The sequence below is a fragment of the Lissotriton vulgaris genome, chromosome 1_1 (assembly GCF_964263255.1).
Source record: "Lissotriton vulgaris chromosome 1_1, aLisVul1.2, whole genome shotgun sequence".
In the NCBI taxonomy this organism is placed as follows: Eukaryota; Metazoa; Chordata; class Amphibia; order Caudata; family Salamandridae; genus Lissotriton; species Lissotriton vulgaris.
In genome coordinates, this window is record NC_141685.1 from 852,601,779 (window position 1) to 852,629,348 (window position 27,570).

At 45.8% G+C, this 27,570-nt stretch overlaps 1 protein-coding gene across 1 annotated transcript in view; it reads left to right on the top strand.

Annotated features, from left to right (window-relative positions):
• ABCA4 (ATP binding cassette subfamily A member 4) overlaps positions 1 to 27,570 on the top strand; it is a 1,055,123-nt gene that overhangs the window by 355,090 nt on the left and 672,463 nt on the right. The window contains exons 10-11 of the mRNA XM_086957892.1: positions 22,201 to 22,406; positions 24,309 to 24,485. Of these exons, the coding sequence (XP_086814018.1) occupies positions 22,201 to 22,406; positions 24,309 to 24,485 (383 nt within the window). The remainder of the gene's footprint in view (positions 1 to 22,200; positions 22,407 to 24,308; positions 24,486 to 27,570) is intronic.

The window sequence follows — 27,570 nt, forward strand, 5'->3', positions numbered from 1 at the left end:
CATCGTAAAGGCACTGCGTGGAAAAAGTTGCGTTGTAAAGGATGTTTCCCGGGCCAAAGGGTTAGTGACATCCAGAAGCTTGATAGTGTCACCTTCTTCTGCCACATCCATGTGAATGTTAAAATCACCCAGAAGTTTTTCCAGTGGCTCTTTAGCTGTAGCTTTTGGTCTCCATTTGAAATCATGAAAGACTATTTTCAGTCTACTGGCTGTTCCATAGTTCTTGTTAACAAACGCTGAGAAAACCATCTGAAAATGTATGCTACAGAAAAGTCTGTGCCTCTGAATGTTTTGCAAGCCATGTTGCACAGCGTGGCTGCTGTTCAGCACGGCTAAAAGTACAAAAGAAATGCACTATGACGCGGTCAATGCTGTAGCCATCATATCATGTTTTTTTCTTTACTTTCAGCCATGTTGCACACCAGATGCGCCCTGCAACATGACCAGCAAAACATTGACAGAGCCAAAAGATCTCCCATAGGCGAGACCTGTTGGCTTTGCCAATGCTTGTTGAGGTCTGGCTTAATAACTTTATAAAATACGCCGACTGGGCTTTGGCTTCGCCTGGAGAAACATTTCTCTCTCATCTCAAGCTGTTGGCTGTTTGGTGTATCATTAAACATCCTGTGGAGAGTTCACTTTGATGTAGGAAGGCCTCTTTTACATCTCAAAAGAAATCGAAACTACTGCAGATTAATTGTTTTATCTCACCGATGCATTGTATACAGAAAATCATGGTGCTTCAATTGTTTTTCACCGCAGTAGAACGTTTTAATAAGCTATTCAGGTCTAAAATGCAGGCCAGGCCTGTTGGCTTTGTTATTCGTGGAGAACACTTCTTTTTTTTTTTTTTTTTTACTTCTTGGCTTAAGGCCCGTGTTTGTGATTTATAGTGATGTACCGAGGTTTTGTTCATTACCGAAATATTTTCTCACACTCGAAGAGTAAACTATTGTGTTTTGATAATGTATTGGTGTGGACTGTTTGTGGCTCTACCTACTGTTTGTGTACGTGAGCACGTCTGAGGCTTATGCCTCCTCTGCTACAGGTGCTGTGGCTGTGGCAAGGGCCCAATCACGCCTGTTATCATAATGAGGCCACTGCAGGAGGCGCCCTGATGTAACAGCCACAAGTCACCGGAAAAGGGTATCAGTTGCAACAAATGACGTCAAAAAAACGTGTTACTGGTGGAAAGGGTGAGCCTAAATAGAAACCTTTGCGTGGGGCGCTAAAATCCATACATAGGAGCTGGTGCCAGCACTTGTTCACTCCAGTACTTCTCTATGCAGAGCCTTGGTGGACATGTTTGGAGAGGAAGTAGAACAATTCCCTGCCTGACACGTGGAAGTCAGTCCCTGTTTTTTGGAAGTCTAAATACAGCCATGCTTAAATATTTCGCCACGAATGGCTTTTATGGCAGAAAAGTGAAAGGCATTATTTTGGAAAGTCGTGAATAGGAAAACTCGTGTTTTATTTATCAAGTTTGTGAAGGAAACAGTGTCCATCCTCATGAGAGGGAGTTCCGGTCATTGAACAAAAGAGAGAAGAGATAAGCCCTTGGCAGAGATCAAAGGAACAAATGGCCATCAGCCAACACACACAGTGGTAAAGCTCAACGTGACGGCTCTCGCCAAATTACACCCCCCCACCCCGAAAGTGCTCAACCACAAAAGATTGATGTATAGCCAGTGACATACGCGCACCTCGATATTTTATAGAGGTACCACGCTAAGCATGGCACCTGTGAGAAGGGGGTACCTGACAGGTGTTGCACTAACACCTTGAACTCTCTCGAGCCAGTGGAAGTCTTTAAATTTCGGCCTTCACTGTTCTCTGAGCATTACAGTCGGCGCGGCTCAGGCACTGCAGGTCGCGCCAATCCAATACGAGCTTAAAAACCATTTAAAAAACATGTCTGCTCGTGTTGAAACATTCATAGCCAGCAAGCATTGGCAAAGCTGATAGCTTGATAGCCAATGGGGACCAATTGGGCTCGGCGTTGGTTATATTTGAGCCCCTTATTTCTTAGAGGTGTTGGTGAAAATATTTAAACCGGTTCTCACCCAACTGCAGGTGATCTCTAGGATCTTGATGCTTTGGAGGTTGCTATGGTATTGTGCTGACAATAATGGGTTAATCTCAGCTTAAGGTACTGGTGGCATCAGTCAAGGCCTGATTGGCCACCCAGATCGTCTCCCAGGTGCACTCTTGTCCCACTGATCTGGCCTTTGAAGAATTCCACCACTGATAGGTGGAATGAGGAAAAGGGGCTATTGAAGTCGCACAATAAAGTCACCGACTGCAAACATCCTACACACATCCTGACCACATGAAATAAATCCGCAGAGAAAAACTATGCGGACAATTCGGATCTAGGGCTAATTTCTGTAGACCTCGATATTGGAGGGGATAATCTCCTCTGTGATCTTGAAAGAAGTCCTCCTGAGACCGCCACACCGGGTGTACCACCCCGCGTGATCACTTTAGTTCTGTTCTGCAGCGTAAGCAAAGCGCCGCGGCTTCTTAAATTGGCTTAGTATGGCCTTCTCGTTGATGAGGGATAAACCCGGACAGCCCACTGACTCTGCCACACACAAGGTCAGTCCCAGTTAAGCTGCGGATTACCTTGGAGAAACACGTTCTCCAGTGTGGAGTCTCCGCTGGTTGCGGCCTAGCTTGCAGATGCGCGCCAAATACACAGGGCCAATAAGAGCCGAAGAGAAACCAACAAAAAATGAACCGTATTAGCACTTAAGAAGCAAACAAAAAAGAAGCCTGCTGAATTAGCCAAGTACTAGAGATTGTCATTACAGGCTCCATCTGTCTGACACTGACAAAGGGGGCACTGTTTTTCTGGGCGCCACATCACACTCTGAGGACACAGTGTGTCAATGTATTGTCCGCTGGTAGGAGACAAAATTCCAGACATTAAAAACCACATGCACAGTCTGCACAACATGTGGTTTGTCTCAGAATGCAACAACATATTATTCAAAGCTCAGCAAAGGCATCATTAGGTATTTCAAGATGTCTGCCAAGGGAGGTGCAGGCCGCTGCAGGGCCTACTGATGTGCAGTAATTGTTGGTTACTGACCTTAGGTCGATGAAGTGTATGGGAACAAAGAAAACAGCCTCCTCCGGTCTGTGTAGCGTGCTTCTCTAACCCTCTTCATAGTCTTAGAGAGAACATGCTGCACTTTAGCCTCGTGATAAAACTGGGAGCCTTGTGATTGATAGTTGATTGACAGGGAGTGAGAGGTTCCAAACACTCGTTATAGTTTACACTTGAAAACGTGACTCAGGGTGCCTGGCAGGGTGGGCAAATGATTGTCTCTACGGCTGCCTTGGATGCAAATTAAATTCTAAATTAAAGATTTGTGCAACCGATAATTCAAGTGAAACCTATTACGCGTGTAGAACAAGATAGGAAACTCGCAGAGGTCACAAATTCCAATCCAGGTGAGATTTCGTTCAGCCTGCCATCTACCAGAGCGGACTGGACAGGCTGCGACTTCGCTCTAATGTCCCTGAGAGATAATGACAAAATGCTCTGATGACAGAAGATTCTGTAAGGGTACATTATTTATTTAAATTATTTGTATAGAGCTGTGTGGCTCTCGCGGGTTACTTCAGAGAGCTAGGTAACATACAGAAAGGGGGAGCTAGAGTCCAGTTCTGGATGGGAGGATTACAGTCCAGAATTCTTCATTCACTGCCCCTGGAGTTGTGGGGTTTCGTTGATAGCATGCAGTGACAGTTTAGTTTGAGGCATTAGGGTGTAGTTTGGTCCCCTCTGAGGCGTGGGTCCTTAGTCTGGATACCTGAGCTCTCATGCATCTGTCCCTGTGTTCCTTGGCTCTGTTTGCCACGTGGCGAGCTTGTGCAAGCATCCCCGGCCTCTGGCCCTGTGAGCCTTGTGCATGAGGCGAAGGCCTTAAAACGTCATTCTTGTTTACTTTTGAGAACCAGTGAAGTCTATCAAGTTTAGCTTTATCTGGCAACTGAGGGTCAGATGTACCAAAGGATTGGGCCCACTCTGTGGGAAATGCGTTGATGCGTGTAATGGCCTAGTTTCCCGCCGGTATCACTCCAACTGTTTCTGGCCAACTGAAAATAGGTTGTTGTAGGTGGCATTGTGTGCTGTGGTCTGACAGTGAACAGAGTTGTGTTTTCTTCTGTGGGACTGTTGGGTGGGGGAAAGGGTGTAGGGGTCAGGTCGGGCTGGGCTGGGCCTGGCCTGTGCCCAAACCCCTGCTCCACTGTTGTATTGCCTGCTGACCACGACCCAGGAAACCGGGGAAGTATTTCTGCACCCAGTAACCCCGATAGTATGCCCTTTCACCCCACCCCACAGATCGACCCCCGCTTCCATACACACAACCTTCTCCCAACAACTCACTTCCCCAGTCCTCCGAAATGGATAATAGAGAAGCACTGGGGCTGTGTGACCCCAGCGCAAGAAAGGAAAATAGGCCCCATCGCTCCTCAGGTAGGTAGCACAAGGGCCCCTGCACCTGCTGCTCTGATAACAGCCACGCCCTATGAAGGGGTGCTTCTCTTGTTGCCTAGCAACAGCCAGTTAAAACAGACTGCAGACACAGGGAGGCCTGCAACCAAGTCATCCCGCTAGCCTTTGGAAAACAACGCACTTCTGGCCTGTACCCCAAAAACTTCAATCCCTCTCAACCAAGCTTAGTTCGCTCACTACCAAAAAGCGCGATTGGCTTCAGTGATGATTGTGTTACGTTTTTAAATTCCTTAAACGTTCAGTTGGCGATAACACAGGACAGAGAAAGTCAAACACGGCAAGATGTTTGCAATGTTTCGAGTTTAAAAAAGGTTGGTTATTTTGGCAATTCAAACAATGTCAATATTGCCGCCCACCTGCAGTGGATAAGCATGAGGAGCACCGGGAGGGAAAACGGGGCGGTGTGCCGAACGAGGAAAGAGTTTGGGAAGTGCTGTAGGCAGAATTTCATGAAGAAATAAGAAAATACAAAATAATATAAAACCAAAAAGGAAAAGATGCAGGGAGCGAAAGCGGGTCTCCACGGGAGGATCATTTCGCAGTAACACTGTCGGCAAATGTTTGCTACTGACCAGGGTCGGATTGGGACAGAAAATAGGCCCGGGCACCAAAATAAAAGTGGCCCCCATTAGCCAATCTTGCAGCTAAAAAGGTCAGATTTGCAAATCATCGCAGTTTATAAGTGTTTTGCAAGGTGTGAGGAAGTGCATGCATTTGAGCTTCTTAGAGGCGATGATTGTGGTAATATCAGAGAAATCATCATTAAAATCCAACCCAGCAGACCCGTCAGACCAGCACTTCAGGTCCTGCCAGGTTGCCATATAGGCAGAGCCTCTGGAATGATGCGATTGTATGGCCGATGCAATTTTCGGATAAAAATAGATTTGCCACATAATAAGTCATCTGCCGCATAAACTGTCGATTTTAACAACAATTTTTTTTGTTTTTAGTTCAAACGGTTCGAAAATTACCAAAAATGCAGCAAGACATGTTGCTGTGCAGTGGAAGGCTCTTTTCAAAGCTGGACTGGTCACCTTTCTGTTGCTTATTGCTATATTTGGGTGCTAAACTGGTACTAGTGATGTGCAACCAATGCACATACAGTTTTACCAAATTTAAAAATGATGAGAAAATGAAGTAATGCTATTACAAAATGTGCTGCATTATGCCGCATAATTGGCTTTTCTTGCTGATAATTTACTCAACCCTGCCACATAATCTATCCCTCTCCTGCCGCATAATTCAATCGGCCCGCATATAGGACAGCCTGACCCTGCTACTGGCATCTTCTGGGAGCTCCAGTTTAAAATCATGGCAGGACCAACTCGGCTTTCCACCCTTCTGAAGCTTATTCCTGAGTACCATTAATAACGGCAACACGTGTTATATGTAGTCTGGTATGAGCACCATATTAAAAAAACATTATTATCAAAATAAGAAGAGGGGACATCGATTGAAAATAAAATTCGACTCCATAATCCTGAAAAACAAATAATCCGTCTTAAAAAATTGACATTCTTAAATTTGTCAGTATGATCAAGAACCTTTATAAACCTAACTCGACAAAACAATAACCTTGTGAAGTTGTTTCAATTGTGAAAAGTTCCTCCGATGACTCCCTTTAGTGTTTTCGCAGTCCAAACTATGTTGTGTGCATTTGTGTGCTCTCTGTTTTATGATTGTTCGAGATTGCGACTATCAGTTCTCCTAGGGCTGTGGAGCATTGGGTTTTTGCATACCACATCTAGCCCAAGGTGTGAAGCTTGTGGTGGTCTCACTACCATGTTCTGCGGTCGTCTCTCCGACAGACATACGAGCAAAATGGAGAGCAGTAGTAATCGGGGTAATGTATTTTCCCCATTGACTTATATTGAAGCTGGGGCAATTTTGGTGGATGGTGGTCTCACCTGCACAGTGGTCTCAACAGCACAGTGTGTGTTGGTCTCACCAGCCTGATATATTGCAGTTTTACTAGCTTAGCTTGTATTGGTCTCACCATCATGGTGTGTGACCATCTCTCTGGAGCCGGTGTGTGTTTTCAGCAGCATGGTATGTGTCAGTCTAAGCATTTTGGTGTGTGGCAGTGTCAACAATATGGTATATGCCCGCTTACTTCTAGTCCACTCCTTAGCTCCTGGGTCAGTCCCTTAGTACTTGACTCACCTCCTGAGCTTCAGCCCTTAGCTCTTTGGTTACCCTGCTAGCTCCTAGTCAGCCCTTAGCTCCACAGTAACCTCTCAAGCTCCTGGTCAGCACCTTAGCACCTGGGTCACCTCTTTAATTCTTGGCCTGTCCCTTAGCTGCTAGGTCACCCACTTGCTCCTGGTCAGCCTCTTAGCTCGGTGGTAGCAACCCTCTACTCCTGGTTTCTCTTATTAGCTCCTGTGTCACTAAGTTAGCTTCTCGGTCACCCCATTAGCTCCTAGTCTACCCTTTAGCTCCTGGTCAGTGCCGTAGCTGCTTGGTTACCCCCTTACCTCCTAATCTACCCCTTTGGCACCTGAGTTACCTCTTTAGCTCCTGATCAACCTCTTAGCTCCTGCATCATCTCCATACCTCCTTGGTCTCTTGTTTTATTCTTGCTCTGCTAATGGGCACTGTTGCACAATTGTGCTCTTTCTGATTTGCTTCTGATGGTACATCTGCACTGCTGGAGCTGCATTCAGGTTAGAGCAGTCAGACCCCTAGGGCATTACAAGTAAAGAGGACAAGGTAGACACTAGAAGCATCATCTGTGGCCCTATTGGCAGTGAGTGTTCTCAGAGATGATACTTCACCCAAGGTGCTAGTGGTCGTTCCTGAGGCCCCTTTCTTGGGCACCGCTGCTACTGCACCCTGGAGTAATGCGTGCTTTGGAGTGGGGGCGCTGGGGAGCATGCTATGGTCGTTCCTGGTCACCTTCCTACAGGACCCGGAACCCCCAGTCTTGCCTACGCCCCCTCCCAAAATACCATGACCCACATGTAAATCATCAACAGAGATTTGTGTGGGTGTAAAACGGCCATGTTTAATAACAACATCGTCATAAACATGACAAAATAAATTAAAAGCATAATTAGTAATTCACAGCATACTTATTAATATTGGCATTCATAATCGAGCCCTCCAGCAACAAGGGGCCTTTCTGGCTCGCATCGCCTATGCGGAGCCACCCGCGCCGGTGCAATGCACCTGCGCCTTTGAGTGGTGGGCCCCACCTCCGATCCTTGTCCGCCATCACTGGGGCCCACCCCCGACCACCAGGCTGCCCAGGAACCCAGGAGGCTCGTAACCTGTCGCCCTAGCCTCCCCAGCCAGTGGCCACCTTTTCCCAGCGGAGAGCTTACCGTCTCCCCCCTCAGTGCTGGCCTAGGGAGTACGCAAGGCGGACTCCCCTCCATTCTGTCCATCAATGTCTCTGTTTGCAGGTCTCTTTACCGCAACCCCTCCCCTCCAACCTCTGATCAAAGGGACGAGCGGGTGGAAGTTACATTAAACTTCTAGGGATGGAGTGTGGGAGTGGACGCACCACTAGCGAGCACAGCCGTTCCGGAGTAGGAGGGGGACAAAGAGACCGGGGCTACAGTGACCGGAACCTAAATAGGCCCCGGTCTCCGCCCCCTCCCACCCGGAAGTGCGTCATTCAGCCCCGAAGCAATTGACTTAACCAGCCTGTTTGAATTGGCAATGTGAAATGCTATTCAGGGAAATGTGCTTCCGATTGTTTCTGTAGCCTGCGGGCATGTTTTTTGACAACTGTTATTTTTGCAAACAATCAGTTGGCTGCTTTCACTTTATTATTATTTCTGACCACCCATACAGTACCGCAGTACTCTCGTGGAACCCATACAGACATTGGTGGAGTGTCACAGGGTTTCCACATGAGGTTTCCTTCCAGTTCTAGATCCAGCGGAACCTGGTAGGTTCTGAGGGACAATGAAGTATTCACAAATTTCGAGTTCACTAGGAAAGGACCTTTTTGTAGGACCACAGCGGGTTTTGTATATCAGCCTCTAATAACGGTGATCATTGAAGCTCTGTAAATAAACGTCTTAATCTTTTTAGCAAAGTACCATGGTTCAGCAATGACTCACAGTAAAAGCACTTCTGATTGGTTCCTGACTCCTTTTCTGACTCTGTTGATATCAGGGACTCAACAACCTCGTCACAGAGCTCCAGCATTTTTTCTTGTTGTTTTTTGGGTTTTTGAAAAGAAAAATTAAGAAAAATGGCTTTAGTGAATGGAAAGTGGCAGCTTGAGGAGACCCAGGAGTTCGTAATGAGGCCTCAAGAGTCCATTGCGTGTCACTCCTTCTGTATCAGAGAAGGTTAGGAAAAAAGTTTGCTAAGACATTAACTTGCAAGTTATGCAGAAAAACCTTCAGCCGTTGCGCAGGCGAAAAGTACATCTTTGAATCTGAGTAAGGTGCAAAGCAGTGGCGGCTTCTCCGCTAGGGGGAGGAGTATTGCCCCGCTGCTTCAAGCAGTGGAAATAAAAGGAAAAATAAAATTATAATAACTCTACATTATAATTTTATTGTTCCTGCTGCGGCGTGTCTGGAGGCTGGGGGTGGCAGAGCAGGGGGGGAGTGGTGGACACTATGTAAGTGCGCCTTCTGGGGCCGGCCAAACATTCATGTGCACTTTGCATGTTCTCCATCCAGGCTGCATTACAGCATGCTTGGGGGACATGCCCAGCCTCCCATTCCCTGGCTGAGTGCCATGGTTCGGCACTCAGACCAATCACAATGCTGCATTGCAGCACTGTGATTGGTTAAGGGAGCCTGAGAGCCCAGTGCTTCCTGCTTCCATTGCAGAGAAGAAGCCAGGAAGAGGACGGAGGAGAGGTGGCAGAAGCCAGCCAGCAGGTAAGTGTTTCTTTTTTTTAAAAGCCCCTCTTTCCCGCCCCACTGTTTCTTCCGGGGAGCAGCGCTCCTGGTGCGAAGTAACTGTTCACTCCACTTTGTGACTCTGATTCTCACTACTGCTCGTTTTGCACTCTTTATGAAGTGATTTTAACAAGGGGTTCCACGTGGATTCATCTCCAATTTATGTTTCAAGATGTAAAAGAGGAAAGTAAAGACCTCTGTAGATGCAACATTTTGCAGCTGTCTGACACCCAACCCCAAACCATGATAACATTGTACAACACGCATTCTACTACCTTAAATCCTGTGCTGATCTGATTTCATTATGAGCTTTTAGACATCTTTGTTTGAAGCAGGGAAGAATGGCTTCATTTTATGTCTCAGTTCATCTTTCTCACTTCAGTAATTACTGAAACTACAAGACGTTAAAGCTCCACAGCTCTGTACACATTAAATGATTTTCCATAATTTTTGGACCTACTTGCAAGCTTCATTTTGTATATTTTCAGGGGTTACTGATAGAGCATTTCAGATACTTAAAGTGCAGTTTCTCCTTCTTCAGATATAGAACTTGCATTCTACATCAATGTTGGGCAGATGAGTAAAGTTGAAACAAAGGGCCCGATTTCTCTATCGAGGGATGGCCTGTGGTTCCGTCCTTCTGGTGGGGGGACAGTCCGCCGGGTTTATATATGACCGTCAAGCTCGCTGGTGGTCATTTCTAATGGGATGTATGACATTACAACGCATGCTTTTACCACGCATGCCGTTACAACGCAGTTTTTACAATGCATACCATTACAACGTATAGCGCTTTGGGGTGCTGGATAGTGAATAGTTTAATTTACTATTCCAACTCCAGTCCCCGTGGATAGTAGGGAAGGTGTTGGATAGTAAACTAAATCTATTCCCTATCCTAGAGCGCCCCCCAGCGCAATGCGTTGTAATGGTTTGCGTTGTAATGGTTGCGTCGTAATGGTAGTGCGTTGTAAAAGTTTCGTTGTAAAGGCTGTTTACCTTTATAATGCCGTGGCAGGAACCACTGTCACGGCGACTCCTGTCAGTGCTCTTTGTTGTTTCGTGTAGGGCTCCATCAACATGAAGGAGTCCTGCATCAAACTGTTTTGCTGTAGGTGCAGCTATCAACCAAGAAGCATGCCAGGTCAACAGCAGACTTGCAAGCATTCCAACACGTTAACACTCATGCTCACTTGCGTTCACTTACACCAACTCTCATTCATTCACGCTCACTATTGCTCACTCATTTGCACTAATTTGCTCTCATTAATTTTCCCTGGTTCTTAACCTAACTCACTCATTCGCAGTGTCTCGCTCACTTTTACTCTGACTCACTTATACTTTCTCACTCACTTTCACACACAGACTCTATCCCACGTACAAATATATATGCTCACACATATACATGCTCTTTCACCCAAACTCTCTCTTACCCACATGCACGCACACAACATACGTTTAAAAGCATTTCATTTTACTTATCTGAGATACCAGTAAAGGCCCTGTTCCAGATCCTACATTTTTTGTTACAGTAATAGTGAATTACTTATGTACATTTGTACTTTTATGGCTAATTATGTAACTGAATTTTTTTTTGTTTTTTTAGAATCTAATCGAATGACAGACTGTTATTCACTTTTAATGTTATAAAAATGAGCAGACAAGGATTCTGGAGATTGCCTTGACACTGGCAATGTGAGTCACCCCTCTGAAGCCAGGGATCACAAAGGCAGTGCCAGGAGTCACAAGGGGCATACCAGGGGTTGTAACTGTGACTCCTGGGGACCCCTAAATGACATCGATGGTCTCCCATAGGTGCCAGGGGTTGAGCTCATGTTTAAATTTCTGAAACCTTTGACTGGACCTAACAGGTTAGTGGCTTAATCACTTGTGGTGGAGTTCCATCTTCCCTAAATACTATTCCACTTTCTTACATAAATGTTTTATGAATTTTGGTTTTCTATACTTTCAAATATAATATATTCCCACAGGTGAGGGCTTCTACCTGAGTCAGCTCTAGGAATGCGCACTTTTCTTCAGCACCATTTACCTAATAATAATAATAATAATAATAATAATTACATTTGTAGAGCGCCTGGTTACACTGGGACCAGTGTGTCCCCGCGCTATGGTAGCAGCTAAAAGAACCAACGAAAACCGGAGCCTAGCACAAGAGCGAGTTATATCGCAGGAAACAGATGAGTCTTCAGACCTTTCCGAAATACAGATTCAGAACACTCTAGCCGGAGAGCCTGACGAAGCGTGTTCCATAGCTGGGCCACCAGATAACAAAATGAGTGGCCACCCATCCTGGCTCTCTTGATTTTGGCAACATGCACCTTACCTTTTCCACTAGAACTTAGCAGTCTAGTCGGTACATAGGGAGTTAAACAATTATACAGATACAAGGGCCCCTTTCTTTGTAAAATCCGGTGACTAACACACATGACCTTAAACTTTACTCTCTCCCTAATAGGAAGCCACGGTAGGGAGGCCAGAGCCCTTGTGGCTGAGGCTCTCTTCGGGAGCATGAGAACCAATCTCGCTGCTGCATTCTGGATGCACTGCAGTCACTGCATGCATTTGGCAGTTGCACCCAGATTCAGGAGATTGCCATAATCCAGGCGAGAGGTCACCAAAGTGTGCACAATGATCTTTCTGGATGCAGTGGGTAGGGCGTCAAGGGTTTTGCGTAATCCCCTCAAGATGCCAAAACAGGCGCCTGCCACCTGCCTGGTATGGTAATCAAAAGACAACTTGTTGTCCACCCATACCCCAAGGTTCTTCTCTTGCTCACAGGGTGTAGGAGTAGGGCCCAAGGTCTGGGGCCACCATGCCGATGACCATACTGATGGAGCCTTCCTTATCACCAACACCTCGGTCTTGCTGCCATTCAACTTCCGGCAATTATTTGCCATCCACAGAGCCAGTTCTTGTAGGCATGACACAAAGTTGGAGGCAGCACCAGCCCGGGCTTGGGTCAGAGAGACCACCAGCTAGGTGTCATCAGCATAGGACAGGGCATTGATCCAAAATTTATCAGAGATTTTAGCCAGGGGGGGGCAACATAAAGATTGAACAATGTTGGGCTCAGGATAGAGCCCTGAGGCACCCCCTGAGTCAGCTTGATGTTCCTGGAGTAATGAGTACCCTGCATGACTTAAAAGCTATGCTCCGATAAAAAGGATTCCATCCACTTCAGTGCTCCACCTGCTACACCCTCTCTCTCTAGGTCCTGTAGCAGGGTTTGATGGGCAACAGTGTCGAAAGCGGCACTTAAGTCTAAAAGCATTAAGGCCGCTGTCTGTCCTTCGTCCACATACTTCCGAGTGGTCTCAGTTGAGTACAACAAGGTAGATTTAGTAGAATGAAAGGCCCGGAAGCCAGACTGGGAGGAATGGAGAAGGTTGTTGTTACAAATATGTGCTGTGAGTTGTATATTCACAATCTTCTCCGCAACCTAGCAAAATACGGAAGCAGGGAAATGGGGCGCAAATTGTTGAGTTGGTCAGCACTAATGTGAGGTTTCTGTTGTAAAGGGAGCACCACTGCCTCCTTCCATATTTTTGGGACCACTCTTGAGCAAAAAGACAACTCTATAAGATATCTCATAAAAGGCTGAAGTGTGTCAATACTCCCTCTAGCACCCTTGGGGTAGCCGTGACCCTTGGTTAGCCCAATTTAATGCTAATGGCAATCTGTTTCAGAGTGTCTGGTGGGGCATGATAAATTTGTGGAGACCCTGTATTTCCGAAACACCCACAGGTTCCCTCTCCACTCCCTTGCCATCGTGAGCACAGTCAGGAAAGGAGGAGTAAATCTTCTCCACCTTTGCTGCAAAGTACCCGGAAACTCGATTGCATGATTCCTCAGATCCAACAATAGGCGCTGCAATGGATGCCAGAGAGGATATTTCTTTAAAGACCTTAAACAGCTCTTTGGTAGAGTTCTCAGCTGTTTGAATCCTTTCATTAAAATAGTCTGTCTTCACCTTTCTAATGAGCGAATGGTAGTTCTTGAGGCTGATTTTATATTCCTCTTCCAATTGGACTGAGAAATCTTTCATCCAGCGCCTTTCTAGGTGTTTACAAGCAGATTTAGCGGTTCATAGCTCTTCATCAAACCAGGGAGCAGATTTACGTCTATTAGTGGACATTTTTTTTACCAAGGCGCCTAACCTGAGTAACTGGAATTTTGGAAACGTGTGCCAATTAAATGTCCTGGATTAGCTATGTAATGCAATTGCCATATAATCCATCATTTACTATGAAATATGCTATCTCCAAAAAATCTTTCTAGCCTGAATGGATCAAAAAGTAAAAAGAAATCTGCAATCGAATGCTAACCTAATGCTGACCTGTACGTACATTGAAACAAATTAATATATTCACTCACACTTCCCAATTCTAATCTAAAAAATATTGAAGCTAGAAATGCAACAAATGAAAATACTGATACAACCTGAATGCCTACTTAGACATGGCCTATTTTCTTTTGATGATACCTGCTACTCTGGAGAAATAACATTTTTCTTTTGTGGTACCTCATACCACAGTTCTTGGGTTTTCAAGCACTACTATCACACAATTTTGTGATATGCTATGTACTGACCTTGGAAGGATGCACCTCTTTGCCAGAATTTAAACTCATAACCTGCAGATTCCAATGCATGTGACCAACAAATGAGCGATTAAGTTACTAGTGAAAAGGAAGCCAATATCTGGGTTCGGGGACCTGTTTTGTGTGAAGGCTACCTAACAAAAGTATGTAGGTGTAGCTTTTAAGAAAGAAAAAATGTTCTTTCTTGTTTTCCCCTCACTCACCGGAGTTTCCTCACGGTGACATGCTTCATCATCGGGGTCATCCCAGTTCTCTACAAAAAGGGGCGTGCTACGACTTGCGAACTACGTAGGAGCACTGTTAAGGTGAAGGACTATGTGTGGTGTGAGAAGAGTGGAGTGGATGTGTGTGTGAGTGTTAAAAATACCGTGCTAGTGGGCCTCAATGTTTTATTCTGCTCCTAGACCGGTATGTTAAAAGTGGGGTTTATACTGTGTACCAACCAGTGATGTGGGTAGGTTCAGTATATGGTCAACATGTTTCACGCTACCCCTAGCGTTTCGTCAGGACCATACAGGGACCGGCCCTGTATAATGCCACTCCTAAAAAACCTAGATTTAGGATTCGAAGAATATATTAGTGCAAAGAATATTTACAGTGAATGACGCTGTTCCAACTCGGTACACGCGCAGATGTATTGTTCAATGGTGAACATTTGTTGGTGCTTAATGGCACATCATGGTCTCTTAGGGGGGCGGTATCGCCTCGATGTAAACAATGTTCCTAGTCAGCAATGCTGCGTGGTATTACCTAGTTGCTTCCCCTTGGACCGCCAAGCAGCTAGGTAATACCACGCGGCATTGCTGACTAGGAACATTGTTTCCATCGAGGCGATGAGTGAGGGGAAAACAAGAAAGAATATTTTTTCTTTCTTAAAAGCTACACCTACATACTTTTGTTAGGTAGCCTTCACACAAGACAGGTCCCCGAACCCAGATATTGGCTTCCTTTTCACATGTATCCTTAGGAGTACGACCTGATCTTTAGAACCTCCTTCTCCCTCCTCTTTTGGCACGATTAAGTTACTAAACATGTTGCCAGCAACTTGCTAGGTTAGGGCTGTTGCTAGTGGAGCTGTGTCTGCAACCTAAAGCTCGCAGGACGCATTAGTGGTGGTGCAAGCCTCCTGCCAACACAATGACCTTCTCCTGGAACCAGAGGAAATATGGTCTGGCAGCTATTTTTTCATCTGGAACAAGGAAAACTGCGCTCAAACCCTAGCAAATCTGCTTTAGCTGTTTAGTGTCTCAGTGCTCCCTCTCCCTTCTCTTCAGGACATATCAGCAGGCATTTTTGCCAGAATAGTCCACTGGGCACAGCTTCGTCACTCAGATTTGGGGGTTGCAAAGCTCAAATTTCTCTACTAGAAAGCAGTGGACTCCAGAGTAGAGAGGAGAGATGTCCAAGGTTCAGGATGGACAGTTTCCGAGAGGAACAGGGTCAGTACTGATATGCATTAGGTGGATCTCTGTCTAGAGTGGTACAGTGAGCAAAACACTATGGGTTGCAATGCTACCCTGGGTGACTGCCACTGGTTAGACTTTTTGCAACAATTCCTCAAACCCCTTTGGGTTTTTGATTGCCAGTAGCATGACTGGAAAACTGAAGCTGTCACAGCTTTCCAATGTTGGTAAATTAAAAAAAAAAAACATTGCATTTGCACCCATTTGGAGAGTGCTTATACAGGAGCAGACTTACTATTTTTAGTATACCAGTGGAATTCCAGTGTAAAGCTTTTTTTAACAGGTGGATGTTGTTTCTATAGCCATGTGGTCTGAATAAAATGTATCCCTCAAATGGAGAGAGGTGCCCAAGATGTAATTCTGAGGGAGACCGGCTCCATAGGTTTTGGTACTGCAGCTCCCTTAAACTTTTCTGGTTAAGGCTATTCAGCAAATTGAGCCAGGCCATTCAAGAAAACATCTATCTCTCACCAAAAGTGGCTCTTTTAGGTCTGGTAGACCACGAAAGCCGCGAATCTTATTTTTATAGACGGTCATTAATAACTACCTTATGGAAGTCCCGGTAGGGCTCAGTTTCTAGAAATTGGGAGACAAAAATAAAGAAACTTAGCCAATGGGAAGCCTGGCTTGCTAAAATGGATAGGTATAGTACTTACCGAAGAAACTGGGGAGAGTGGGCTTGTAAAGCATAGGAGATGGAAATGTGGACAATGTTATAGAATGGAATGGAATAGGGAAAGCTTCCACCTAATGGGTTGGGGAGGGCCAGCTGGGCTGAGTTCTCTCCTAGGAGGGAAAGTGATAAACAGATACAATGATTGTAAGGCGATGGCAGTGACATTGGGGGAAGAGGGGACTGGAGGGGAGAGATTGTTTTGAATGAGGGTGGATGTTCCTTTCTTTTACTTCTAAGACACTATATGGACGGGCCATGTCCTAAGAAAGGCCTGAGGAGGGACAAAGGGGGTGGATCAGGTAGATTTTATGGAGGATTTTATTGTGGGGAGGATTATGTGATCACCTTTTCTAATAAAAATATTTATAAAAAACGCCCAAAAACACAAATGCAGGAGGTGCTTGTACATCAACTCAAGTATTTGAAAGTGTTCTCATATGTCGCAATAAAGAAAGATGAGACTCTGTGAAATAAAATGTTTGCCTGCCATCAAAGAGTGTAGACAGGGAGGAAGGCTGGTATTTATTGATTCAAGGTTATCTGCTTTCACATTTTGATATTCAGCCACCAGATGTATATCTATGTCTCTAACTCGCCTGTTTTACATCAGAGGCCACTGTTTTGTCTTCAGTTCTTGGCAGCAAAATCGACACATGCATAGCAGACCCAACTACCAAGCCAAGAATGCATTTATTTGGGTGGTGTCACACCCCAAACTGCTCCAGTGAAGTTACGCCCTATAGTATAATACACTCTATAAAAACTGGAATTAAAAATTCAGTTGCCTTAAGTGTCATGACGGGTCTGGTGAATGCGATAAAACCAGTGGCTTGGAATTTATAGGCTGCAGTAAAAGCACAGGCTCAGCATTGAACATTCATCGTCCTGCCATATACATATATAAGGCTACCTCTGACTCATGTATCAACAAGTACTATCTCAAGTGATTAAAAACATTAGAAATGCAGGTTTAACTGAAAACAAGAACTGACAAAGCCTAACAGTCTAACTGTAATGTTGTGAACTCATGCAAATAGCATGTATGCATACCTGTGTTTGCATATGTTACCACATTAAAAGCAGACCTCACGCATGTATAAGACAAATAATTGAATGTGTGAAGATTCACTGTATGCTTTTTATGCAAAATAGTCCTCCATGTTTTGCAATTCAAGCACTCAGTTGAAGGTGGAATGCTAGTCTAAACAGCCAGTAGCATGAGGTGAGAGAAAGATTCTCCTCTGGGAGGAGCCAAAGTCCCCTTTGTGTATTTTTACACAAACAGATAGGGCCTAGAGCACCCCTTGACCTTACTGACCCATTAAACTCTACAGCAATTTCCAAGTTTCCTGGAAAAAGTTATTCTGACACCTGCAGACCAATATTTAAGATCATAACCACTTTCTTTGCCCCCCTAGCTTCTCCTAATTGACATGCATGGTCACTTCAGGCCTTATTTATGGGCTTTTGCCATAGGGCAACACCCGCAGGTCTCTCTGCTGCGCTGCCCTATGGCAAAAGGAAAGGGCAGGAATGTGCTTTATCTATGTGATACTGTGCATTCCTGTCTCTTTCCCCTGCATCAGAGCACAATGGGCTGCCGTACGCCAACGCAGGGACCTTTGCACCATGGTGCAAGGGTGTCTGCATTGCGGGGCTGATTGGTTTTTTGCAGGAAGGGACACCTTACTGACAAAATCAATCCATTCAGGCACTTTCCTTTTTCTATGTGTGCTGCATTCTGCACAAGGAGAATTGCTTTCATTTCTCTTCATTGCACCTCCCTAATGCCACCCCTAGTGTGGCGTTAGGTTCTGACGCATTCCCAGGTTTACAATTGCTCGTAAAGCTGGGAATGTGTCAGGTTCCATGAGTGTTGTGTGGGAACATCCACAGAACCACCCATTGAATGCCACTTTCACACAGTTTTCTGCGTGAAAGGAGCACATATTTATAAGGCAATAAAAAGCAAAGTAAAGTGGCTTCACGTGGCCTTATAAATATGCGTGGCACATTCCGCCACCGGAATGTTAAAAAAGTGATGTTCCCGGGGCGCAAAAGTGCTGGTAGGGCCTCAGAAATAAGGCCCTAGGGGGCAGATTTACAAGCCCCATGCGCCACATTTACGCCGCCGCTGCATCACTTCTCTGACGCAGCGGCGGCGAAAACCATGAGCCACGTTGCTCCTTATTTACAACGTGACGCATCTAGGCAGATGCGTCACATTGTAAAGCCCTGCGCCACATGAAACCTGCGTTAGGTTTCATGTGGGCGTTCCGGTGCCGGGTGGGTGTTCCGTCGCAGGAACGCCTCGTAAAAGTGACGCAGCGAAATCCATACGATTTCACTGAGTCACTTTTACGTCCATGCTACGGCAAAACCCTGCGCCTGCTTGAAGCAGGCGTAAGGAGTGACGCAGCATGTTAGGCATAGGTAGCCCCTGAGCATTGCTAGAGCCTCGTCGCGCTTGTGGCATGAATCCAGCAATGCGCCGCCCTTACGCCACATGATGCGACATGCATCGCCCTATCCTTGCGCCACGGTGCACCGCACTGTAAATGCGACGAATTCGTGTTGGCACAGGGAGGGAATTGCTTGTCGCATCTTTTCTGGTGCATCCCTGCTGATTTGCAGAGATACGCCAGAACTCGTAAATCTGCCCGTTCATATTTAGAATTGTAGGTGGCGTCCACATTCAGCAGCCCATAAACAGTAGGGTGTCTTCCGTACACACAGGAATGTAGGGCAGTATTGTCTTTATACATTTGGCTTTAAAGATTGTTATCTTCAATCACATAAGCTAAAGAAGATGTACCTGTTAAATCAGTGTCTCATGCCACATAACACCAGGGCCGGCCTTGAACATGGACGAGCTGGGCCGAGGCTCAGCGCACCAATATTACGAGTGGCGCAGAAGGGAGCTGTCTAACTTGATGTTATGCAAACAGCAGCTCATCAGCTTAACTGTTAGCACCCCATCAACCCCCTGCCCTCTTTCCATATTCCTCACACCTCCTGAAGGTACATCTCATTGGCCTCCCGCCCTCACAACGAACACCAAATTTTCTTGCTGTCCAGGGCGCTGACTTGGTCAATCCGATTTGCAGCTGGCCCTGCATAACACAGTGCTTTATTTGTTTAAAAAAGTGCAGGTGGGGCAGAGTTTTTTTGGGAGCCCACTGCCAACACCTCTGAATTCCAGGATTGACAAAATTCCAAGTTTTTATGTCTTGATTCCACCTCATACCTCTTTCTTCCATCACCCTGCATTTTCCATCTTTCACACTCCTGCAGGTTCTTTTTCATTCCTTGTTTCCCCTTTGTCACGCTTTTCCGATCTTTCTTCTTTTTCCCCTTTTCTGCCTCTCTATCTTACTCTGGTTCAAAGTCTGATGATGAAAAATAAGTCCATATCCCTAAAATGAGTGCCAGTGGCCACCATCTGAATTCTATAATAGCATCCAGGATGCCCAAATTGATTTTTTATGAAAAAATAAACTTTTCTCTACCTCCTCTATCTAAGCTCAAAAACAGGTCACCTTGATTTTCGTCACACACTACTTCCCATGACTGTCCTTCAGGGTACAGCCAGAGAAGTGGTGGCTCCTCCGCAATGGCGGAGGAGCGACACCCCATTGCCTGGCTCAGAGCCATTAAATGAAAAATAAAACTATGTTCCTACATCGTTTTATTTTGCATTTGCCGGCTCTGAGCCAGCGCTGAAGGGAGGGGCCGGGCCGAGGCATGGGATGGGGGAGGAGGGATGCTGCATTCATTCCACTGCCTAAGTGCTCTTGCGTGTTTGACCGGCTGTCTCAGGCCGACCAAAACACACATGTGCACTTAGGTTTTCTCCAGCCCAGTTGCATTGAGCAGCCGGGCTGGAGAAACTCCACAGACCCCCTGGCCTGAGCAGAGCGTCTTTCTAGCCCTCCTAGGCCAATCCCTGTGCTGATCTGCAGCACGGTGATTAGATGGGAGTCTGCCCCAGGGGCTGCTGGGATCAGGCAGGAAGAGAGGCAGCGTGACGCTGGAGACGACCACGGCTTGTTTACATTGGGGCAGATTTACAAGCAACTGACGCATCTCGATAGATGTGCCAGTTTCCCTGCGCCTGCGTGAAAAAGCCTTGCGCCACCATAGATGTGCCGTATTTACCATAGGGCGAACTATGGCGCAAGGATTGACAGATGCGTCTGAAATTCTGTAGCATCTGTTGGCGGAAAAGTCACGCATTGCTGGAGTCATGTCGCAAGCATGACGCAACTCCAGCAATGCGTGTTGCTGCCTATTCCCAATACACTGCATCACTCCTTATGCCTGCTTCAAGCAGGCGTAAGGTTTTGGCGCAGTGGCGTCCTAAAAGCCACGCAGTGAAAGCTTGTAGATTTCACTGTGTCACTCTTATGAGGCCTTCCTGCGTGGTAACGCCTACCCTGCATACATTATAACTGACGCAGGTATAATGTCACGCAGGGCTTTACAACATGACGCATCTCCCTAAATGCGTCACGTTATAAATTTGCCGCATTTTTTACGCCGCTGTTGCGTCACGCAACTGTAGCGCAAAAGTGTTGCAAGGAGCTTGTAAATCTGTCCCCCGCATTTCTACCCACCCCCCGTGTGACCCCTCCTACATGAGCCCTCCTGCGTTTCCTTCGTCCACCCGACCACTCTTTGTTTATGGTGGCTGCCACTGAGCTAGAGCTTTTTTGTGATTGTGCAGTCAACTAGGCTTGTTTTGTTTAGATTTGCCATGCGGTTCTTAGATTTTCTGTAGCTGAAGTATCTCGGAGGTGGCTGCAAAATATGTAAGTTTTGAAGTTTTTTAGAAAAAACCCTTTGTCCTATTTGAGATAACGTCGACCGGCAAAACACATACAAGTGCTAAATAGCAATAACACTGTTGGTAGTGTTGTGGTGTTGTTTTCTTGATTCTACAGTCCACCTTTTTTCCTACTCATTATTACTATTATTATTTTTGATAAAACGCCAACACATACTCAAAAATAATCTTTTGGTATTCTTCATCTAACCTAGACAACCTTAAGGACTTGAAGTCACCTTAAGAAATCATGTTGTAATCTTGTCCTAAATAGTAACTCTTTCAAGTGAAAGGTTCTTGTATTTTAATTTCGCATAACAAACAAAAGAAGGGAGGCAGATCTTTGAAGGTGTATAGGCAAATGTGTAATACATTTTCAAGAGCATGAACAGAAAAAATGATGTGCATGTTGCAAGAGGTTTTAGACACGATCCTTCTATGGATTGGCATCCAGTGAAGCGGCTGTAAATGATATAAAATATGTTCTTAATTCGTCACACCTAGGCCCTTATTACAAGTGACCCGGGTAATTGGTATATGTATGGTAATTCCTGTTACCTAACATATCACAATTGGGAGGAGTTTGGCAGCTAACACCACACTCCAGAAGTTTTTCTCTGATAAATTTCAGCAGGACAAACCTGTCGGAATTTATTGGATGAAAAATTTCCAGTAGTTATTGGGACATTCTGCTTAATGCATCAAATCTGCATTTTATTCCTTATTTTTGGGAGCATATTCACAATTGGGAGTTATGTATCGCAACTGATCAACTTAGACCCAATGGAGTCGAATTTTGTCTGCTCTGAAAGATATTGCCCCAAGCACTGGGCCACTCATAAAAAGGGTCTAAAAGCGTCCTGGCTGCTGAATTGTGATTCCACTAAAGGAGTTAAACTCTCTTCTGATGAAGATCTAAATATACCGCATTTCCGAAATCAGTTTGATATTTTATTAATGCATTGGCTGTGAGATTGGACTTCACCAGGATCCGCGTTTTTTATAGTGCCAACCGATTGGTGGGTTGGAGGTAAGAAGGAAGGTATTGGCGTTTGTGGCCAAGGGCAACTGTTCCTTTTGCATAGCTGTGTTTTTGTAAATACGAATTCCATTTTGACTGGATTACGCTTTAAAAACATTGCTTCTTACACTCTTCTGATGTGCTTGCCCTGCTCATGGCTTCCTTCCACCTCGGTCTCTCACTCTGTTCTCCTCATCCACAGTGTCTGACCCTGGATAAATTTGAAGGCCTTGCCGATGAGTCCCATTTGGCCCACGAAGCGCTCTATCTGCTGGAGGATAACAAGTTTTGGGCCGGGCTGGTCTTCCTCGACATGTACCCTTGGACAAACAAGCTGCCGCCACACGTGAAGTACAAGATCCGCATGGATATCGATGTTGTGGAGAAAACCAACAAAATCAAAGACAGGTTGGTATTTAAGTCTTGAACCCCGATTTGTGGTTGAGAAGATAACCCTCTGGAACGTATAGAGAAATGTAGACCTTGGTGCGGACATGCTTGCCCGTCAGGTCAGCGGAGGACATGCCTGATGTAGGCCATGGCCTCTGCCCCCCTGGTGAAGGACCCGCAACAATAAAGTGTGATCCCTTGTTCCTGCGTGGATCTGTACATCCACCAGCGAGGGGTTGCATAGAAGGAAGAGGGGTCTGCTGAGTGGGTGCCTTGTTTTCGCCTACCTCAGCAAAAGTTTTTGGTTTTCAGACACAAACCTTCAAAGGAGAGGTTTGTGCTGAAAAAACACCCCAAAAAATCACCCTTATGCGCACGGTGTTTACATGATACTGTATTCTATCCATGTAAGGAACATCTAAGTATGTATTACATGCAGTATATGTAAATGAATTGTGGCGTAACCATCACTGCTCAAGTATACCAACCACCACTGATGGATCTTCCCTGTAAATATTTCCAACCCAAACAGTCGATAATTTAATGCAGCACATGTGTTCGTGTCTGATAGAAATGTTCTTAGTCTTAATTAAATACAAATATATATTAATAGACTAGGGGTGTCCTTCGTGAGGGCCAAACCCAATGCATATTTTCTGAAAATCTCCTTGCTGTATATTAATTCCTATTAGACCCTATTGCAAGTGCTCGGAAGGAGATGGATGACGTGTTTCATCCCACCAGTTAAATACCTGTACCTCAGGTGTGATATTTACTGGCTGCAGTAAATACCTTGTAACCTGAGACTTCCTCTGGAAAATGAGGAATTACGTGAGGAATTTGGTCAGCTCTGCGCCAAATTCCTGACGGATCAGAATTTAGCCAGGGGACAGAATTTAACAGCCCTCTCACAAATAGGTCCTTAATAGGTCCTTAATGTGAGTAATCTATGCCACATGGATATCCTGAAAATCTGGAATGGATCCGTCCATCGTAAACCATGTCTGGACAGCTATGAAATAAACATTGCCTCTTTAAAAAGGCAAAACTACTAGGACCAGAATGCAATGCAGAACTGGAAGAGCTGCTCACACCTGGCAAATTGGGGTGTCTGTAACATAGCAGAGCTGGTTTTTAGCGCAACCAAAGTTGCTGCGCTGTTTCTTGAGGAGGAAAAAGCTGTAGAGAGTCATTTTTTATTGAAAATGTCCTGCTGCTGCTTACTACCTCAGTGCTGGTGCACAAGCAAGCTGCCTAGCACCACACACAATCTTTGAACTATGGCAAAGAGGTGTTTCATGTTGTGTAGAAAGGGACATGAACTGGAAGTACAAAATCCTATGGCTTGGCAACTTCTTAAACATTTCACACCGTGCATGTGTGTTGTGCAGGATTCATACATATTATATGTGAGATGTTTGGAGAAATAAAAACATTCCTCATTGTTAGTGTCTGCTTGAAGAATGTGTTATTTTTGATGCAAAGCCCGGTCTGGCTATCTGAGGAGATCAGCCTTTGCATTAAAAGCTATGGGTGCTTGCAGTGATCTGCCCAGTTTACACCCAAGTAGTGCCCCGTTGATGCAAAGTCGTGCAAAACACTATGTGGCATATGAGCATTGTGGCACAGGGTAACGTAGAAGACTTGTTGCGCTGCCCTGCGTCACAGGGAAAGGGCAGGAATGCGCTGTATTTATTTAATACAGTGCATCCCTGTCCTCTTCCTTTGCGCTGGTGCTGTTTTGGCGGCTTAGCGCCAACGCAGGCACCCTTGTGTGGCTTGTGTTGTAGGTAGGAACACCTTCCTGCACAAAAGCAATCCTGAGAGGCTTTTCCCTCTTTCTGAGTGTGCTGTGGAATGCAGCTTTGAGAGATGCTTATTCTCATCCATGTCAGTTCACTTGTTCTCTTGCTCCTCCAGGTACTGGGATCCTGGCCCCAGGGCTGACCCGGTGGAAGATCTGCGGTACATCTGGGGTGGCTTCGCGTACCTGCAAGATATCATTGACCAAGGGATTATCAAAAGTCAAACCCACAATGACCAGCCGCTCGGACTTTACATCCAGCAGATGCCATACCCCTGCTTTGTGGACGATGTGTGAGTATTAGGGAAGTCTATGTCACCCTGTACTGAGGCCCACAGCCAGCAGATACCCCATCCCTGCTTCGAGAATGAAGTGCGAGTATGAGATATCAGTGCAGAGACATTCAATGAGGAACTGAGCCATGTTTTCTTTTTATGGTGTGTAATTGCAGCCCGGGATCACACCATAGGCCCTCTTTGAGGGTAAGGAGTGGACCACATTGTAGTGCATGGTGTGTAAGGGCAGCATGCAATATCACAGAGACTCGGTTTGTGTCTATGTCGACAGCCAGCCGTCTCACTATAGAAATTCAGTAGGTAAGGAGTGCGCCCATGACAACATTATGTGGCCAATAAGATTTTTCAGGTTTCAAAGTTACTAATTAGCCTAATAGGTGTGTCCAGAAATGATATCATACCTATTATATTACCCAAGAGGGACCTGTCCTACCTCAAGTCCCGGAACATGGTGCAGCCACTCTGGCAAGAATACAGGGGGTTCTGGGCCTGTTTTGGAGTCTGGGCGCTCTGTATCAGTAGGGCAAGCTTATTTCACTCATCAGTGTCCTCAGTGATGATCTGCAACCCTTCCTGGTGCTTGACAGTCTAAGCCCCTTCGAAAGCTGTATGTATAAAACCTTTCATCAGGGTGGCCAATTCAACCACACCCCTTTGTAATGCCCTTTACTCAAAGTGCCAAATTTACCACACACCCTCTTGCCCTTGTCCCCTGCTTATGACTCTCCTCTCACTATCCTGTCACCTACTCTTCCTCCCCCAATGATCCTTTCTTTAGTTAGAAATCTCCACTGCCCCTTCTCCCACTTGCGTTTGAGCTCTCCCAGTCGCCCTCCCTCTTCTTCATGTCCCCCACCCACCTTTTCTTCCTCTCCCCACTATGACCTTTCTCTCCACCACCCCAATTCCTCTTGCTTCATTCAGCCTTCCCACCCTTCCACCTCTGATTTCCCCAATCCTGCCCCATCATTCTTCGCTCCCTTCCATAAGACCCTGCTCATCCTTTCCTCCTTTGTGCCTTCACCAGCCCGCCTTTGAGATTGTCACTAACTATGACCTTCTCTCCTTTCTATTTATTTATTTTTGATATCCTGCAATGAGTGCTTAATTTGAGCCGGTGGCTTCTGGTGCTCAGCACAGGCACTTTTCATGAGCACCAGTTAAGAACACATTCATTTATAGTAGTCACGGGGAGATGAAGTGATTTGCCCAATATCACAGGATGTTGAGCCTACGCCGAGACTCAAACCTCGTTCCCAGCTTTGAAGTCAGCAGCTCTGGCCATTACGTCACATCCTCCCCCCACTTTCATGGTGGTTGGTTTTGTTTTAGGCGGCGCTAGCAAGAGAAATGTGCTGGTGCAAGCTGCCATAGCTCCTGCACTTTTTTTTTTTTTTTTTACAAACTAACCATTGCCTGCAATTTTTTAACCGATTGCACTTTAATGTTTCTGTGCAAAAATATCAAAACTTAAACTTCCTCTTGTGTGCTGTTTTGTTGCATGAAACACTGTTGTGTTACAGCAAGGGACATAGGAAGTGCATCACTTCATCACCTTATAAGTTGAAGGTGGCACCACTCTGCACTAAAACTGTACCTCACTGTGATAACAATATGTTTAACAAGCATTTGCAAAGCCAATAGGTCTTTCCTTTTGGACCTATTAGCTTTCCCAGTACTGTTTAGTGGGTGTTGTGGGGGAGAAACCTCACGATGGAGAGAGCAGCATAGCTCACAGGGGCAGAAGAAGCACATCAGGAAGAGAGCAACAGGGAGTGCAAGGCCAAGGGAAGCACATATGGGCGTGAGCCACACGAAGCCGGGGTATTTTCAGGGAGTTGATAAGCTCATGAGGAAGAGAGTAACATAGAGTTTGTGGCAGGATGTTTTTAGGGGTTGAAGCACACAAAGGAGTGAAAAATTTGCAGAGGAAGAAGGACACGAAAGAGAGAGAAACATGGAACGCAAGGGATGGGGAACCACATGAGGGAAAGAGCAACATAGAGGGTGGGGCAGGGGCAGCAAACCACTCAAGGAACACACCAGCAGAGAACAGTGTGGGCGAAGACCATGGGGGAGAGAGTAATATAATGAGCAAGGGTACGGTGGTATTTAGGGGAGAAGCAAAAATTGGAGAGAGCAGCATGTTTGCGCGAGCAGCACACGAGAGAGAGAGCAACACAGAGTGGGGTGTTTTGCGGGAAGGAGAAGGGGAGTATGAGCACAGGAGGGAGAGATCCCCACTGGTGCTAAGGAAGCACACGAGGGAAAGAGCAACAGGGAGCGCTGGTGGATATAGAGGGTGGAAAAGGACACACGGAAGAGAGCTGTAATACATACACTCTCATGGAGTGCTTAACCAAAAAGAAACAAGCATTTGCAATGCAATAGGTCTCGCAGCATTGAAGTTTGAGTTACTGGCATTGTAAATGACAATGCTTTGCATTACATTTTTTTTTTAATTTGCAATTGGTATATAAACATTGTTTGTGAGTGGTTAGCTGTTGCTTATGCTAAGCTAAGTTGGCAGTAATATAGAGTGCTAGTCTTGCTTGTTATAAGCATGCTGATTTAAAGCGCTCTGATACCTGCGGGTAAAGTTTGCGCTATATAAAAGTGAAAAGTAATAAATAAATTTAAAAAACCCTACCTGTACCACGTCCGTTCTTATGACAGAAGCATGCACAAAGAGAGAAGGGATAGAGGTGTGCACACACAAGGAAGCAGGGACGTGCACAAATGAAACAATGGAAGCGCAGAGGTACGCATAAACGCGGGGCACGGGGAGGCAGAGGGATGCACACAAGAGAAGCTGAGAGGTGCAAGCAGGGATGGGGAGGCACATGGATGCGCACAGCACGAAAGAGACAGGGAGTGTACAGGTGCACAGAGGAATGCATAGGAAGGCGCAGAGGTGCATAGAGCGGGAGGCAGAGAGGAGTGCACACAAACGTGGCTAAGAGGTGCAGCAGGAGGGGCAGATTCTTGCACATAGAGGTGAGGACACAGGGGTGTAAGGGTGGACACTGGAGGGCATAGGGAGGCACAGAGATGCGTACAGCACCAGGAGTCAAAGCGTGCC